Source organism: Phascolarctos cinereus, unplaced genomic scaffold, assembly GCF_003287225.1.
Source record: "Phascolarctos cinereus isolate Bilbo 61053 unplaced genomic scaffold, phaCin_HiC Scaffold_726;HRSCAF=1367, whole genome shotgun sequence".
Taxonomy (NCBI): Eukaryota; Metazoa; Chordata; class Mammalia; order Diprotodontia; family Phascolarctidae; genus Phascolarctos; species Phascolarctos cinereus.
Genome location: NW_027556098.1, coordinates 234,093,640 through 234,112,904, shown reverse-complemented (window position 1 = coordinate 234,112,904; position 19,265 = coordinate 234,093,640). Strand labels below are relative to the sequence as shown.

The window sequence follows — 19,265 nt, the reverse complement described above, 5'->3', positions numbered from 1 at the left end:
ATCAGGGCAAACACAAGATAGCAGAGCAGAGGACAGCCAAGCTATCCCAACATTCCTCTCAAAATAACTTCAAAATAATGCCTCAAATTGAATTACGGAAGGGTAGATTCAACAAAACATCAGGGTGCAACATTTTTCCCATCCAAGAAAACTTAGGAGTTTGGAAAGAGAAGTCTGTGACACTGGGGTGGAGGCTGGCCCAGGGCACACATGGGTGGTGTGGGCTTTGGGGTGGCAGCAACACCATCAGCAACAGCTGCAGGAGCACTCAGCCCAGAGATCATAAGAAGATCGGTTACCCAGTCAGGAAGAAACAGGGGACCCCAGTGCTGGCACTGGATGTAAGATTTGGTGCTACTAGACAGCTCCATTGCCCATATCTATTTGTGAATAATATTTCCAGAGTAGAAAGAAGAGCTTTTGGTCACAAAGGAGCAGGGACCCTGAGGAGCAATAGCACTTGTGGCTGCAAAGCATCAGAGACCTTTCCTGAATAAGAACTAGGGTACAAAGAGAGCAGTAAAAACATCTCTCCCTGGATCACACCACTTTTGAAGCACTGAAAACTTCCAACCTCCCAGAACTATTTGAAAACAGCAATTCAAAAACTCTTGAAGCTTTTGAGAGAGTCTCATACCACTCCACACACCCCTCTCCAGCTCAGGTGAACAGAGTCTAAATTTAACATAAAGTTCAAAGCAAATAAATAGACTGGAAAAATGAGCAAAAAGCAAGAAAAAAAAGAGGCTGATTTAAAAAAAAACTACTATAGTGACTGGAAGATCAAGAAACAAACTCAGAGGAGGACAATGGTGTCAAAACAGCAATAAGCAAAGCTTCAAAGAAAAAACAAAAATTGGAACAAGCCCAGCAAGAATTCCTATAAGGGTTAAAAGTTATTTTTAAATTAAAATAAGAATGGTACAGGAAAAATTAGAAAAAGAAATGAGAGTAATGAAAGAAAATTATGAAAACACAATTAGCAGGGCAGCTAAGTGGTGCAATAAATAAGGTAATGGTCTTAGAGTCAGGAGGACATGAGTTAAAATCCAGCCTCAGGCACTTACTAACTGTGTGACCTTGGGCAAGTAACTTAACCTAGATTGCCTCCAAACAATAGTGCATATTATTTAAAAAAGACAATTAACAGCTTGGTAAAAGAGGCACAAAAAGTAAAGAAATAATCCCTTAAAATTAGAATTGGCCAAATGGTAAAAGAGGTACAAAAACTCACTGAAGAAAATAATTCCTTAAAAATTAGAATTGGGCAAGTGAAAGCTAATGACTTCATGGGACATCAAGAAATAATCAAAGTCAAAAGAATGAAAAAAATAGAAGAAATGTGAAATAATTCATCAAAAAATTAACTAGAAAATAGATCAAGGAGAGATAATTTAAAAATTATTGGACTACCTGAAAGTCATGATCAAAAACAGAGCCTAAATACCATATCCTATGAAATTATAAACAAAAACAGCTCCCAGTATCTTAGAATTAGAGAGCAAAACAGAAATTGAAAGAATCCACTAATTACCTCCTGAAAGAGATCTCAAATCAAAAACTTCTGGCAATGTTATAGTCAAATTCCAGAGCTCCCAAGTCAAAGAGAGATTACTAAAAGCAGCCAAAAAAAAAGACTATTGAAATATGATCAAACCATAGTCATGATCACACAAGACTTAGCAGCTACCACATTAAAGGAGCAGAGAGCTTTGGAATGTATTTGAGAAGGCAAAGGAATTGGATTACAATTGAGAATAACCTATCCAGCAAAACTGAGTATAATCCTGCAGGCAGAAAAATGGATATTTCATGAAATACAGAATTCTCACTCATTCCTTTTTTTTTCTTTAAATATAAATTTATTTATTTTTAGTTTTCAATATTCACTTCCACAAGTTTTTGAGTTCCAAATTTCTCACCCCTCCCCCCATTCCAAGATGGCATGCATTCTAAATACCCCTTCCCCTGGTCTGCCTTCTCTTCTATCTCTCCCCCCTCCCTTCCTCTTATCCCCTTCCCCTTCTATTTTTCTGTAGAGCAGGATAGACTTCTGCACCCTATTTCCTGTATTTCTTATTTCCCAGTTGCATGTGAAAACATTTTTTTAAAAACATGTGTTTTTAAAACTTTGAGTTCCAAATTTTCTTCCTTCCTTCCTCCCCACCCACCCTCATTGAAAAGGCAAACAACTCAATATAGGTAGTACATGTGCAGTTATGCAAAACACTTCCTTAGTAGACATGTTGTGAAAAATTAACTCTATTTCCCTTAATCCTATCCTGCCCTCCCATTTATTCTATTCTTTCTTTTGACCCTGTCCCTCCTCAGAATTATTTGCTTCTGATTACCCTCTTTCCCAATCTGCCCTCCTCTCTATCATCCCTCTGCTCTCTTGTCCTCTTCTCCCACCTTTCCTGTAGGATAAGACAGATTTCCATACCCAATTGAATGTGTATGTTATTCCTCCTTAAGCCAAATCCTATGAGAATAAGATTCCCTCATTCCTCTCACCTTCCCCTGTTTCCCCTCCACTGTAGAGACTTTTCTTTCTTTTTTATTTTGTGAGATAATTTACCCCATTCTACCTCTCCTTTCTATCCAATATCATCCTCTCTCATCCCTTAATTTATTCTCCATATGACCCTAATCTTCAACTCACCCTTGCCCTCTATCTATCTATCTACATTTACATACATATAATTTTTTTTCCCTCAACTACCCTAATACTGACAAAGTTCTCATGAGTTACAAATATCATCTTTCCATGCAGGAATGTAAACAGTCCAATCTTAATAAGTCTCTTATGATTTCTCTTTCCTGTTTACCTCTTCATGTTCCAATTGAGTCCTGTAGTTGAAAGTCAAATTTTCTGTTTAGCTCTGGTCTTTCATCAAATGCTTGAAAGTCCTCTTTTCACTGAATGACCATTTTTTTCCCCTGAAGGATTATACTCAGTTTTGCTGGGTAGGTGATTCTTGGTTGTAATCCTATCTCCTTTGCCCTCTGGAATATTAAATTCCTTGCCCTGCAGTACTTTAATGTAGAAGCTGCTAAATCTTGTATTATCCTAATTGTGTTTCCACAGCACTTGAATTGTTTCCTTCTGGCAGCTTGTAATTTTTTCTCCTTGACCTGGGAACTCTGGAATTTGGCTACAATATCCCTAGGAGTTTACTTTTGGGGATCTCTTTCAGGAGAAGATCAGTGGATTCTTTCAATTTCTATTTTGCCCTCTGCTTCTAAAATATCAGGGCAGTTTTCCTTGATAATTTCTTGAAAGATGATGTCTAGACTCTTTTTGTGATCATGGCTTTCAGATAGTCCAATAATTTTTAAATTCTCTCTCCTGGATCTATTTTCCAGGTCAGTTGTTTTTCCAATGAGATATTTCAAATAGTTTTCTAATTTTTCATTCTTTTGGATTTGTTTTACAGTGTCTTGATTTCTCATAAAGTCACTAGCTTCTAATTGTTCTATCCTAATTTTTAAGGAAGAACTGTGACCCAGATCCAAGCACAGGCAAAGCAAGAGATTCCTGCCTCAGCATTGGCAAAGAGATCCCTGCAATCCCTCTCTGATCAGCCACTGGATTCCCCCTCAGTCTGTGGGCAGGAAGCTTGGGAAGCAGCTGCCCCCCCCTCAGGGCCACACTCTTGGGGAATGGAGCTGAAACCCAGCCTTCCTCTCTGAGCACTGACAGAAACAGACTTTTCCCACTGACCTCCTAAGTTGTCTTTGGCATTCATGGATTGAGGAGTCTGGAAACCTCCACAGCTGACCGAGATTCAGTCTTCTGAGGCTGCTCCAGGTTTGCTCTGGCCTGCACACCCATGCCTATGCTGCGCTGCGCTCCCAGCCTGGCGTGATACACCTTTCTGATCAATCATCTAGGTTGTCTTGGGCTGGAAATTTGTTTCACTCTGTCTTTTTGTGGGTTCTTCTGCTTCAGAATTTGTTTAGAGCCATTTTTTATGAGTATTTGGAGGGGTTTGGAGGAGAGCTCCAGCAAGTCACTGCTTTCACTCCGCCATCTTGGCTCTGCCCCCTCAGTCATTCTTGATGAAAAGATTAGAGTTGAATAGAAAATCTGACTTTCAAATACAGGACTCAATAGAAGTATAAAAAGATAAACAAGAGAGAAAAATCATAAGGGACTTAATAAGGTCAAATGGTTTCTATTCCTAGATGTTAAGATGATACCTGTAACTCCTGAGAATTTTATCATTATTAGCGCAGTTACAAGTTTACATAATCAGAGGATTTGGGTATGAGTCAATTATGTTGGGATGATGTAAAAAATTGATAGGTGAAAAAAGAGGGATGCACTGGGAAGACAGTGGAAGGAAGAGGAAGAGGGAGAAAATATCTTACATGAAAGAAGCATGCAAAGAAGAACATTTGCAATCAAAGAGGAATTGGGGACTGGGGCATGGGCAATGCTTGAACCTCACTTTCATACATACTCATTTGGGTGTAAAAATCTATCTTATGCAAGAGGGAAGTAAGAGGGAAGGGAATAAGAATAAGGTGAGGGTGGAGGTCTGAAAAAAAAATAGACCTAATTTTAAAAGATAATCAGGGAAACTACATTTTGTTGAAAAGTACCATAGACAATGAAGTAATATGGATACTAAATACATATGCACCAAATGGCATAGTATTCAAATTCTTAAAAGAGAAATAAAATGAGTTACAGAAGGAGACAGTCAATAAAACTATACCAGTGGGGCCTCAATTTTTCACTCTGAGAGCCAGATAAATTTAATCATGAACTAAATAAGAAAGAAGTAAAGAAGATGAATATAAATTTTTAAAAGTTAGATATGATAGACCTCAGGAGAAAATTGAATGGTAATAGAAAGGAGCATACCTTTCTCTCAGCTGTACATGCCCCCTTCACAAAAATTGACTATGTATTAGGGCATAAAAACCTCACAATCAAATGTCAAAAAAGCATAACATTAAATGTACTTTTTTGGATCATATTATGTATGATTATATGTGAATAAAATTGCATTCATTAAAGAGTCTTGGAGGCATAGATTAAAAATTTATTTTAAGTAAATAATGTAATCCTAATGAATAAGTATGTCTAAGAATAAATCATAGAAGCCATCAATACTTACATTAAATATAATTACAATGAGGTAATCCATCAAAATTTGTGTAAATAGTACAAAGTAGTACTTATGGAAAATTTATATTTTTAACTGAATAAATCCATAAAAGAGAGAAAGATCAAGTTAGTGAATTGGGCATGCAACTAAAAAAACTAGAAAAAAGAACAAATTTTAAATCTCCAAAATGGAAATCTTCAAAATCAAAAGAATAATTAATAAAACTGAAAGTTTAAAAAATTGAACTAATAAAACTAGGAGCTCCTTTTATGAAAAACAAATAATAAAATAGATTAAACCTCTGGATAATTTGATTTAAAAAAAGAAAACCAAATTATCAGTATCAAAAATAAAAAGAGTGATTGTACCACCAATGAAGATGAAATTGAAGCAATTTTAGGAGCCATTTGCCCAATTATATGCCAGTAAAATTTACAATATAAATAAAATGGATATATATATATATATATACATATATATATATATATATATGTATATATATATATATATATTGCTTAAGTTAACAGGAGAGGAAATAGAATATTTAGATAACCCTATCTTAGAAAAAGAATTTGAATGAGCCATAAATGAGCTCCGTAAGAAAAAAATCCCCAGAACCAGAAGGATTTACAGGTCAATCTTACTAAACATTTAAACAGCAATTCATTCCAATCCTATATAAATTATTTGAAAAACAACTAAGTAAAGAAGGAGTCCTATCAAGTTCCTTTTATGACACAAATGTGGTTTTGATATCCAAACCAGGAAAAGCAAAACCAGAGGAAGAAAACTATAGGTCAATTTTCTTGAGGAATATTAATATGAAAATTTTAAATAAAATGCTAGCAAGAAGATTTCAGCAATATATCACAAAGATCATACACTACAATCAGGTGAGATTTATACAAGTAATTCAGGGCTGGTTCAATATTAGGAAAACTGTAAGCATCAGATCAATAACAAACCAACAAATACCAGATAATTATATCAATAGATGTGGGGAAAGCTTTTTTTAAAAATATAATACCATTCCTATTAAAAACACTGGAAACCATAGGAATCAATGGGGACTTTTTTAAAAAGTTAAGTAGTTTCTATTTAAAACTAAGAACAAACATTAACTATAATGAAGATAAGCCTTTCAAATAAGATCAGGGATGTAGCAAGGATGTTCATTATCATCTCTGTTATTCAATATTGCATTAGAAATGCTAACTATAGCAATAAGAAAAGAAAAAAAATTAAAGGTATAGGAATAGGCAACAAGAAAGCAAAACAATCACTCTTTGCAGATGATATTATGGTATACTCAAAGAATCCTAGAGAATCAACCAAAAAACTAGCCAAAATAATTAACAACTTCATCAGAGTCACAGGGTACAAAATAAATGTCCAGAAATCATCAATATTTCTATATATTACCAATAAAACCCAGCAATAAGAAATAGAGAAATTCAATTTAAAATAACTACAGACAACATAAGATACTTAGGAGGGCACCTACCCCCACCCCTGCCACCATAAAAGGTATTACATGAACACAATTACAAATCACTTTTTTTACATATATAAAGTCAGGTCTAAACAATTGGAGAAATATTAATTGTTTATGGGCAGTTCAAACCTGTATAATAAAAATGACAATTATTCTTAAGTTAATTTGTTTCCTCAGTACCAAACTAATCAAATGACCAAAGAGTTATTTTATAGAGCTAGAAAAATAAAAACAATAGCAACATTCACTCAGAAGAATAAAAGATTAAGAATAGTAAGTAAATATTTTTAAAAGGGAAAAAAAGTAGCCTAGCAGTACAAAATTTTAAAGTGTATTACAAAGTGATCGTCATCAAAACAATCTGGTACTGGTTAACAAGCAGAATGTTGGATCAGTGACAATGCACAGCAGTAAATGACCATAATAACTTACCGTTTCATAAATACAAAGATCCAAGCTTTGGGGGCAAGAACTCATTTGATAAAAATTGCTAGAAAAACTAGAAAGCAATTTGGCAGAAATTAGGCATAGGCAAATGTTACATACCATATACCAAAATGAGCTCAAAATGGATACATGATGTAGACATAAAAGGTGATATCATAAGAAAATTAGGGGAGTACGAAAAAATTTACTTGTCAGATTGATAGATAAAGGAAGTTTATGACCAAGCAAGAGAATAGAGAGGATCACGGGAAAAATATGCTAATTTCAATTACATGAAATTAAAATTTTTTGCACAAATAAAACTAATGCAGACAAAATTAGAAGGAAAGCAAGAAACTGGGGAAAATTTTACAGCAAGTTTCTCTGATAAAGGCTTCATCTCTCAAATATATAGGGAATTGAGCCAAATTTATAAAAAAAAAAGAGCTATTCCCCAATTTATAAATGATCAAAGGCTACAAACAGGCAGTTTTTAGAAGAAATCAAAGGCATCAGTAGTCACATATAAAAATTCTGTAAATCGATATTGATTAGAGAAATGCAAATTAAAACAACTCTGAGGTACCCACCTCACACCTATCAGATTGGCTTACATGAGAGAAAAGGAAAAGGATAAATGCTGGAGGAGATGTGAAAAACAGGTATGTTAAATGCTTTCTTGGTGGAATTCTAATCTACTCCAACCATTCTAGAGAACAATTGGGAACTACACTCAAAGAGTTATAAAACTACATGCATCTTTTGATCCAGAAATACCACTACTAGATTTATATCCCAAAGAAATCAAAGAAAAAGGAAAAGTACCCATATGTACAAAATATTAATAGCAGCTCTTTTTATTGTGGCAGAGATTTGGAAACTGAGATGATTCTCATTAATTGGAGGATGGCTGAACAAGTTGTGACATATGATTGTGATGGAATACTATTGTGCTATATTAAATGACAAGCAGAATGGCTTCAGAAAAATCTGGAAAGAATTACATGGACAGATACAAAGTGAGGTAAGCAGAAGTAGAAGAAAAATGTACACAATAACAGCAAAATTGTAATGATTATCAACTGTGAAAGACTTAGCTAATCAATACATTTTTCCAAGACAATTCCAAAGGACTCATAATTTAAAATGGTATCCACTCCAGGGAGAGATATGATGAACTCTGAGTGGAGACTGAAACATACCTTTTTCACTTTCTTTTTCTTGTTTTTATTGGGGGAGGGGTGCAAGATGGCTAATAGGAAACAAGTTTTGCATGACTTTGCATGGGGAGGTGCAGGAGGGAGAGAGGGAATTTGAAACTTAAAAATAATTTAAATGAATGTTAAAAATAAATGAATGAATGAATATTTAAAAGGGAAAAAAGCAGAGGCTGAAGAATAGAATCTTGGCACACCTCACTGAAGACTTCTACCTGAAAGTCAAGTATTGTCATTATTCTCTTTCAAACCCTGTGTGATAGGTAAAATGTTTAATGATGCTCCAGGAAGATCTTCAGTCTATGAACTCTTAGGGCCTTTAAGCTATGGACAATAAGATATTTGTCTTACTTGACCCATCAGAATAAACCTGATTTTTTTTGATAGAGACCACAATATATAATAAAAACTTGAAAGTATAGGTGTGTTAAAGGAAATTTCTCAATACAAATATATAAATCTACCAAAATTATCAACATAAATCTTAATCTTAAGACACAGATAAGAAAACGTTCCACAAATAGAATAGAATTATATTATACTTTCTGGTGCAGCTGTAGGTCTTCCTAAGAGACAGTGTGATTTATTGGAAAGACTGTTGGATAGGGAGTCAGGAGAGATGTAGGTTGAGAGTGATTTGCCTTGGGACCATAGAATTACTAAGTGTCTGAGGTAGAATTAAAACTCAGATATTCCCAATTCCAGGCCATTCTACCTACAACACCAGGGGTCCTTAGCCTATTTTGTGTTATGGACACCTCTGGTAATCTGATGACATCTAGGAACTCCTCAGAATAATGTTTGTAAATGAATGAAATAAAATGCAGAAGATTACCAAGGAAACCAATTATATTGGAATACAATTTTCAAAATATTTTTAATCATATTCATGAACTCCAGTTAATAACCCCCACATTTTTCCATGCTGCCTCCTTAAGTGGATAGGGCAGGTACCTGTATTATTATCCCCATTTTACAAGTGAGAACAAAGGCGAAGGGAGATAAATTCATTTTCTTAGTGATAGAAAGCAGATAGAAATGGCAGAGTTGGGATGGAAGCCAGTGTTTGACTTTCTGCTTTTTTTCTGCTATACCATCCTAAAATCTTTAAACTGATTCTGGCCAATTTTTGCAGATCCTCTAGCAATTAAACCTCTAAAATTGAGCAGTTCTTAAATGTTTTGATCTTAGGATTTCTTCATACCCTTAAAAATCACTGAGGATTCCCCCAAAGAACTTCTGTCTATGTGTCTTATATCTAGTGATATATATTGTGTTCTCTGTATCATATTAGAAATTAAAATATCTTATTATTATTATGAAAACAGTTTTGACCTCTCAGACAATCTGAAAGGAATACCCGGACCATATTTTGAAAAACACTCAACTAAAACCATACTCAAAATGAAAGACAGGCTAATAACAATGAAGTACTGTGTATAGATAAATCATGCCAGTATTAGCTTTCTCTGTGGCAACATAGGTAGTAATTCCATCAGCACTGGCAAGCCTGTAACATCTCCAAAGTCAAAGGACAGATAAATCAATCTTGGGAAAAAAAATATCAAGTTAAACTTTAGTAAGTTTATTGTTTTTTGGTTTGTCACTTTAAATTTCTTCTTGCTCATTGATGCGAAGTCCAAATCAGATGTGTAGGGCAATGAAGAAACAGATTAATGGCTAGTATAGTGATAAAGGGAATTGGGAGACGCATGAGACATTCTTTATGGGTCTCTGATGACCCATGGGCTAATATTTGGTGAACACATTAGCTTTCCCTATAAGGGGGCTGCAAATTTTTTCTGAATTGGCATAGAAATTATTTTGCCCCCATATTTCTATGCTACATTGTGTCCTACTTCCCCCTTTTATTCTAAGCATTAAAACAGGTATATCTAGAGATCGAGTTTGGAGAACAGTCTCATTTTCTCGAGTTCAATAATGTTAGTGATGAAACTGTGTCTGATCCAGAACTTCTTACTTTTTCACTCTATTGAACCATAAATCCAGGCTACACATCAATTAGGTTGTGTTGTTAGGAGTACAGGAAAACTAAAGGGAGAGGAAGAAATCATTGTTTGAAGAGCATGTGGACACAAAACAGTGAGAATCCATCTCAAGCTTTATAACTGTCAGATGCAATAAGGATTCTGACAATCAGCTGCTCTAATGTGAGTCTGGAGGATTTCAACTAACAAATGCCTATTTAAGTGAAGAGTGCTATTAGTTGTTCAACAAAATGATTTGCAAATAGCTGATTGGGGATGCTTTCTTATGCCTTTCAAGGCAAAGCATTAATGTCTTCAAAAGATTTTTGACCAGCATATAGTATGTGTAAAGTGTTCAGGGCACAAATGTCAGAGAGTGTAAGGAAGACCTTCCACTTTTTATAGGGTGGTAGAGGAGAATTTACTTGGTGTAATACAGAATGTGGGAAGACCTATGCTTGAGTCCTGGCTTGGCCATTTTTCTAGCTGAATTATCTCAGGTAAGTCACTTTTCCTCAAAGCCTCAGGTTCTTCATCTACAAAATGGATGTAAAAACAAAAAGTGAAGGCAATATCTACCTCACTGGATGACTCTGAGCAAAAAAAAAAAAAGTGCCTCAAATTATGGCCTATTCGCTTGTTTTATGTGGATTGTAACTGAGTAGCTAAATGACACAGAGAACTAGACCCACAGTCAGAAAGACCAGATTTCAAATCTGCCTTCACTAGCTATGTGAATCAAGGAAGTCATTTAACCTTTGTCTGCTTCAGTTTTCTCATCTGTAAAATGGGAATAATAAAAACATCTATCTTCCAGAAATGATGTGAGGATAAAATGAGATATTTGTAATACACCTTGAAAATCTTAAAGCACTACATAAATGCTAGCTATTGTTTTATCTCTCCAACCATGTTGTAAAGCTTTCTGAGGGCAGTTAAGTCCTGCTTATTTTTTCTGGGGACATAGGAAGCTCAATAAGCATTTGTTTATTGCCTGTTATCTACTGAAGTATGGGAAAGCAACTCTCCATTGTCTATAGTAACTGGTAATTCATGTTATATAGCTCTTTATAGTTTACAAAGCCCTTTCATCATAACTCTCCAGTGAGGTTAAGTAGTGCATTATTGCCCCCACTTTACAGATGAAGAACCTGGTTCCCAGAGAGATTTAGTGACTTGTCCACTGTCAAACAGCCGATAAGTGGCAGGGTTGGGAATCCAGTGTAGGCCTTCTGACAACAAAAGCCCAGGAGCACTATACGACCTTTGACAAGACACTTCACCAGACCTCAGTTTTCTCATTTTTTAAATGAGGGGACTGGATCTCTAAGTTTCTCTCCAACTCCAAATTACTGATCCTATGACTTCTCAGGGCCTCAGTTTTCTCTTGTGTAAAAAACCGAGATGATTTTTAACATTCCTTTCAGCTCTGAATCTGTGATCCAGAGTTTTAACATTTTAGCAAATCTTTCCACTATACCACACTGTCTTTCAACAGAAGATAGAAATGGCAAGAATCAATTGAACTTGTGAATATGCCTTCACCTTCATCCCTACATCATTTTAGCCCTCCATTATTTAAAGAAAGCAGATAGACTCCCTTCAAGAATTCTCTCCCTCTTTTTCTGTTTCTCAGAATGTCTGGTGCCTAGATACATTCTGGAAAGCCATTCAGTTGTTAGAGAGGCTGCATCATCACTGCACAATAGTAAAGGGAAATCAGCTCTGACGGCAAAGTGTATATGGGGATAGAGATTTGGGGAGTATTGTTATCAGATTTGCTGTAGGCTGTTCTTACAATCTCTCAGGGTTAAGTCTAACGACTGAAATAACATTTGACGTTCAGCAGTAAAGAGAGAGTTCAATAGTTACAGTATATGATGTTATGCCTCATCTGAAGAAAAATATCTTGTAGTCCACAGTTTGTCTCAATTTTTGTTCTTTCAAAAAAAAAAAACCCAGCTACTCCGTAAATGTCTGCTAAAAACCAAAACAAAACTATTAGCTAATAGGCAAAGTATTATTCTGCCCTACACAGAAATGTTCTTCAGAAAGATGACTAGCTCTTTTTTACAATTGAAAAGCAATGCATTCCTTTTTTTCATGCTTTTACTTCAGGAACTGGAAACACTGCAGACAGTAACTGATTGCTAAGTTATATCAGTTATTGTACCCGAGAAAAAGGTTAAGGGTAGGGCAGGGCTAGGGAGGTTTATAAGCATATGAATGTAGTTAGATCACACTCTTTTTACTTGAGGGAGAGAGAGATTAAAGAAGGAAGAAAGGAAGGAAGGAAGGAAGGAAGGAAGGAAGGAAGGAAGGAAGGAAGGAAGGAAGGAAGGAAGGAAGGAAGGAAGGAAGGAAGGAAGGGAAAGAGGGAGAGAGGGAGGAAGGAAAGGGAAAGAGAAAGAGAGAGAAAGAAAGAACAAAAGAGAAAAGAAGAGAAAAGAAAAGAAAGATTACACAGTTTGGAAGGTGAGAGTGGCATAAAGTTTTCTGGGTAATGGATTGAAATGGTTTCCTTATGTGAAGTGGTGTTGAGTTACAATTTGAAGAATGAGAACTGGGAGGGGAGAAGAAACAGCTGAGCCGCAACCTTCCACTGGGCTTGTCAGAACGTGGACACCAGTTCAACCAGACAACCGATACCGGAAGCTACCGTGGGGCTGGAATTTACTGCTCTGCTGGTGCCTAATGCCAATGTTTACCAGGGTTTAACCAGGGCAGGCTGAGGACGCATAGATGGTCTGCTGTGAAATGCCACGCAGGCAGAGACTGACAAGCAGCAGCAGGAGCTGAGCTTTCCCCCAGCCCCCACCACCACCCGGACTGCTGTTCCTGCTGAGTTTTCAGGGAGAGGGGGTGGGGTGGGGGGGAGCTGAGGTTTTTTTTTTCTTTTTCTTTTTTCCTGCTGCTGTTGCTACTGTTGCTGCCGCCGCCGCCACTGCTACTCAGCTCCAGGTAAGCAGCCCAGGCAGCGAGCAAAAGCCTCAGGGCAAACCCTGAGATGATGAACAAGATCTGGAAGTTTTTCCGAGGAAGCAGGAGAGCTCTGGTCTTTATATTCGTCGCTTCTGTCATTTGGCTGCTGTTTGACATGGCAGCTCTCCGCCTCTCATTCAGTGACATTAACACGAGGGTCCTCAAGGAAGACCTCATCCGGAGGGGACGAGAAGAATTCAAAGTTTTGCGAGATCCAGAGAAGATGCCCCCCAGCAGCAGAAGGGAAACCAAGCGTCCCATGAAAGGATCCGAAAGAGGGAAATGGGGCAGAGAAAACTTTAGAAAGACAGAGAACACGTTGTTGAAGGCTGAGGACCATGCAGAAAAACTGCAGCAGGAATGGACCGCGCAGCAAATTCCTGGAAAGGGAAACCCAGTCCCTGTTTGGGGACCAGTAGACTTGAAGAGCTTCCCACCACCTTCCCTTCCCCCGCTGAAGAGAGGCAGGGAGAATACTTCCAACGTTAGTAACTCATCGGTCCTGATGGGAAGAAAACAAAAGGCTTCCAGCAGATCCCGGCAAACTCCACTCCTAGGAACAAAAGAAATTTCCCGGGTGAAATTAGCATATGAAGTACCTTCTCAAGCCAATCTGGGGGTGCCATGGAAGAAGAATACAGTTATGTCAGCAGCATCTGAAGGGGCAAAAAAATTGGGTTCCAAAAGGACTACTGACCCTAAAACAGATGACTCCAAACCAGAGGCACCTGGAGGGCAAACAGGTAGGAAATTCCACACTGACCCAACAGTGTCAAAATCTGGGGAAACCATAGCATTAAACAAAAATGAGACTGGTGCCAAAGAAATAAATGGGAATGAGGTTCAATTAGACAGGAATCCTTCCCTGCCCAAATTTGCTGCCAACAGAGATCACTTAAAGACCCAATCTGTAAATGAAACAAGAGTAGAAGGCCTGCCAAAGAGTGATAAGGCTAAAGTGGATCTTGGGAAGAAATTCAATTTCTCTGAAAGCCACATTGTGATTATAACCAAAGAGGAGGAAATGAAAATGCAGCCTAAAGAGGTGCCCAATTCCAAAGACGATCTAATAGTTTTTTCTAAGACACTGGATGAAAGTGAAGGAAGGCACATTCCAAAGAACAGAAGTGAGACAGCTTTCCTTTTAGGCCCTTCACAGAAAGTAGGGGTATCTCCAACCAACCAAACCAACAAAACCCTGACCGGAGGTTCAGAGTTCACAAAAGTCAGCACAGCTATTAAGAACCAGTCCATGATACAGAATCAAATTGCGAGCGAAATGCATTTATCTGAAGACCTTGGAATGCATCCAGTATTGAACATTGATGTGACACTTTCTCCAAGGAATCCCAAAGCACCAGGCCAGTTTGGAAACCCTGTAGTAGTTCCCCCTGGAAAGGAGAAAGAAGTACAAAGAAGATGGAAAGAAGGAAACTTCAATGTCTACCTTAGTGATTTGATCCCATTAGACAGAGCCATTGATGATTCAAGGCCTACTGGGTAAGATCCATTTCCTTTCTCTTCAACCTAGCTTGTAGGATTTTATGCAAAGCATATTTCCCTTGGGTGAGAGGACACCACTGTGGTGGCTTAGAGGACCAAAGTACTTTTATCCATTGTAAACTGGCAGCGTTTGCCATCTTCTACACCAGTAGGGATGACTCCAGGCAAAATGATGGAACAGGTACACCTAATTTTTTTTTTCTACACTGATTCCTTAATCTCTCTTTACCTCAGGGGATAAATAAACTTATACTATATTGTTTTCCCTTATCAAAAAAGAGATCTAATAAATTCAATTCATACTAAGATGTAAGAAAAATGATCAGACTTAATTTTTTTATCTATTCTTTTTTATTAACTTCACAATCCCCAGATATATGCAGAAGACAAAGGAATAAATGTCTAATTCTGGAATTTCAGGCATTACTGGGCTGGTAAAAGGTAGTTGGGAGTGCAGAATGGAAAGAATGTTGCAAGTAGAGTCAAAAAAGACCTGTGTTCAAATTCTGAGTGAACAGCTTTGTAAACCTTCGGGCATTATATAAATTCTCTTTTCAGTAATAACTGCTATGCCCTATACCCTAAAAATCAAATCATATTTGATGACTACCTATAAAGCCATCCTCGCATACAAATAAAGCATAAAATTGATTCTTTTTGTAACATAATTTTTTCTTTCTAAAAACTTAATTTTTCTATGACTTTTTTTGGAATAGGGTGAAGGAGAGGGAGGAGCAAAAGGAGAATATCAAGATTAGGCTTATACAGAATAAACAATGTCTTGAAAATGTCTTAGTCCAAAAATATTTAGTGAGCATCTATATATAGAATGCATGCAATGTAGGAAACACTAAAAGTACATGTCAAATAAATAGCTCCATCTATGCAGACGACTAAATTAACTGATAAGCAGATAGTACATTATGAAAACATCATAAATCTACTTCTGGTCATCTTCATGATACACATAACCAGTCCATCATCTAGACCCTAGATGATGGTGTCACAGACACAACCTGTGGACTTCATGTTGCTTGTAACTCTCTCAAGTACAGCCTGAACCAGATTAAAATGCAATTGTGAAATATTAAAATTACAATAAAACATAGATGATGATACATTTTAAAACTAGGTCTATATGCAGTCCGCAGGGATACTTATATATAGATATATTTGAGTTTGAAATCACCGATCTAGACAATCCAGGCCATATTGAGATTCATTATTCAAATCATTGCTGGATGATTAACTTTAGAGAGAATTAAAAGATAAGCTGATTAACCTAGCCATGGTCCTCAAGTACTTATAGAATAAAGACAATTTAATCTAACAGAAAAGCAAAGATACTTCATGAATCATCAAAGTGTCCCATTTACTGTTCCAGTCCTTCCATGACTCCACCCTGTGTACTTCTTATTTAGATCTGCCTTTAAATTCTCCATAGGGAATCCTTTTGGTAAGAGATTCCGTTTAGGTCTCTTGACATTGAATAGCTACTAATGGACCATGCAGGCTTTCCATCTATTATTCATTGCTCTTGCTACATGACTAACCCACCTCCTTTGCTGATCAGATATTCCTTCAATGACACCTTTTATTCTGGTTCTTGAGTATAGTTGTATGTTTATACTCTGCTACAGCCTACTTACACTCATCATTATCTTTTGAGTAATCTGCAAAACTGATTCTTTAGAGATTGTGGCATCTGATGATTTACAGCCATATACTCTCAGCAGAAGAACACTGGTGTTAACAAATACACACACATACACACAGAGTTTTGTTTCAGGAAAAAGTTTCAAGTCATTAAAAGAGCTGTATAATTCCCTGGATTCAATCCAGCCCAAACTTCTTCCAACTAAATTGTGGGTCAGATCATTGTTCGTCCAAGTATCTGTCCAAGATTATATATGTGTGAACCAGTTCTGTGGACAGTCAATATAATTATATATTCTATCAATGTAAGCAATAAATATTCTTCATCCACTTGGTTTTTCCTATGTCACCAGTTAAGCTAAAATTTTAAGTGACTATGAATCTTATTTAGGAGGAGTATTATTCAGAGAACATTGGTGTTAAAGTTGGGCTTCTGTGGCAGAAGACATCTCAAGATCTTTGAGCATGTTATATGATTTCCCAGACATAGTCAGCCCAATTTCTTCCTTTTGAATTTTGCTATTTTTCTTTATAAGATTCTGTTTTCTCATATGATCAGTTAAGCCAAATTTTTCAAGTGAATATGAATATAATTTAAGAGGGTCAGAAAGGTGGCAGGGCTTGATACAATTAGCATAATGTAATTTGCAAACAGGACTATATGAAGGACCACACCATCTATGGAGAGCCCCTCTTCCATTTGGACTGTGTTCAGTGTTAATGAAAAATACCTTTGGTGAGCAGGTCTTCAGGTTTTATCCTTATTTATATTAATACTCAGGTAGTTATACAATGAACATGGCTCTGTTATTTCATCTGTCAAGGTATTTTTTATGTATGATTTTAACATAGACTTGGAGGACATCTTAATAGAGTCTTTAAGACAGCATTTTTAAAACTGTATTTCATTATATTCTATTTGAATTAATGAGCATTGATTTTTCTCTTATTTTTACCTCCCCCCTCCACAGGGGAAAAAGAAAAAAAACTATTGTAAAAAAGTATATATACATAGTTAAGTAAAAAAAAATCATTTTATTGGCCATGTCAAAAAATATATATCTTGTTCTGCATCTTGTGTCCATTCACCTCTCTATCAGGAAATGTGTATCACGTTTCATTGTCCTGCTTCTGGAATTGTGTTTGGTCATTGTTTTGATTAGAGTGTTTAAATCTTTCAAAGATACTTGTGTTTAGATTATTGTTAGTATTGTATAAATTGTTCTCCTGGTTCTGCACATTTCCTTCTATATCAGTTCATAGTCTGTCTAGGTTTCTCTGAAATTATCCCTTTCCTATGACTTCTTATGACATAATACCCATTACATTCACATGCCATAATTCATTCAGCCGTTCCTCAATTAAGAAATACCCCCCTTGGTTTCCAGTTCTTTGTCACAACAAAAAGAATTGCTACAGATATTTGGTGCTCTTTTTTTTTAATCTCTTAGAATTTAAAGCATTTTTATTGGATCTAATGCTTTTTCATAATCAACAAACTTAAGCACAGTAAGCTATACTACTTTCTGCACCTTTCAGCCAATTCTACGACTGTAATGACGTGGCCTATCATGAGTTATCTTTTTCCAAAACCTGGCTGTTCCCTTCTCATATCTTCATTAAAGATGCCCTCAACACATGTGTATGTTATCACAACGATGATTTTGTAGAGATGGGAAGGTAGACATATTAGTCAATAGTTACTGATATTTTCTTGATTACCTTTATTTGTTAGGAATCATATATGCTAGGCACTTGGTACTCTTCCTATTTTCATATGTCTTGAACTTCGATCCCTCAACACATTCAAAAATGTGTTAATTGCAGCACAGACCTCCTTTGTATATAGCTGCTCTTGTACAGCTGAACTTGTCTTTATTTTAACTAGTTCCATTTTTACCTCTTCATGGTTAATATTAGGGGTCTATAAATAAAAACACTTTAGCTCCACTGTCTTTGATGGAGAAACAAGTTGTTTTCTTAATAGAAATCTCCACAGATATTACATTTTTTGTCTATGTGCTACTCTTCCAATTTCCTCATTTAATGATCTTAGGATGGTCTCATGCCAAACTTTATGTAAACCTATTTTTCCTCTACTATATATTGCTTTTTTATGAGATACTCATTAGCTTCCATTGCCTTATTTCATAAGATTTTACAAATTAACTTGTATTCCAAACTGGTGACATCTTTGGTTACCATCTGTATGCCAGTTGCAGGGGGATCAAATGGTCACTTCTTACCAAAACAGTTTCTAAATTTATTTAGTTTCTCATTGTGGTGACTGATATACATCAATTAAACTTCATTGCAAAACTATTAATCTGTCAATAGTATGTTAAAATAAATTATTCAAGTTAGAGTTATTTTAATCTCACACTACAGCTTTTTTTTCTCTTCCTTGTAATTTGGTATAAATTTAATCTTTTATCTAACTAACCAATGATTTAAATGTTATAGCTAATTCCAAAAGTTATTTCCTATCTGTTAAGATATAGCTACTTTGAGTGTGTGTGTGTGTGTGTGTATGTTATTTGGTGCTGGTCACATTCAGCATCTTCAATACCTTACTGGTTCTATAAGGGAAGAAAATCTACAAGTATTCAATAATACTTAATAATAATAATAGCTAACATGTATATAGTGCTTTAAGGTTTGCAAAGCTATTTATAAGTATTATCCCATTTTTATGCTCACAATGACTCAACTTTATTCAAGAATCAGGCATTGTTTTCAAGCCATAACCTATTCCTTGTTTTGGGTCATTGAAGTCACAGGATATATTTAGCCATTTTTATTTAATATATAATATCCCCTTTTCTAACTCAGCATTTAATTGAGCATTATAGCAAATTAAATGAATTTTTTTTAAAAT

The 19,265-nt window shown here is 36.0% G+C and overlaps 1 protein-coding gene across 1 annotated transcript in view; it reads left to right on the top strand.

The window, feature by feature from the left end:
- The first annotated feature begins 12,826 nt into the window (after positions 1–12,826).
- The window catches only part of GALNT5 (polypeptide N-acetylgalactosaminyltransferase 5), an 81,843-nt gene continuing 75,404 nt past the window's right edge, over positions 12,827–19,265 (top strand). Inside the window, exon 1 of the mRNA XM_021004964.2 lies at positions 12,827–14,728. Coding sequence (XP_020860623.1) covers positions 13,254–14,728 — 1,475 coding nt within the window. The 5' untranslated portion in view covers positions 12,827–13,253. The remainder of the gene's footprint in view (positions 14,729–19,265) is intronic.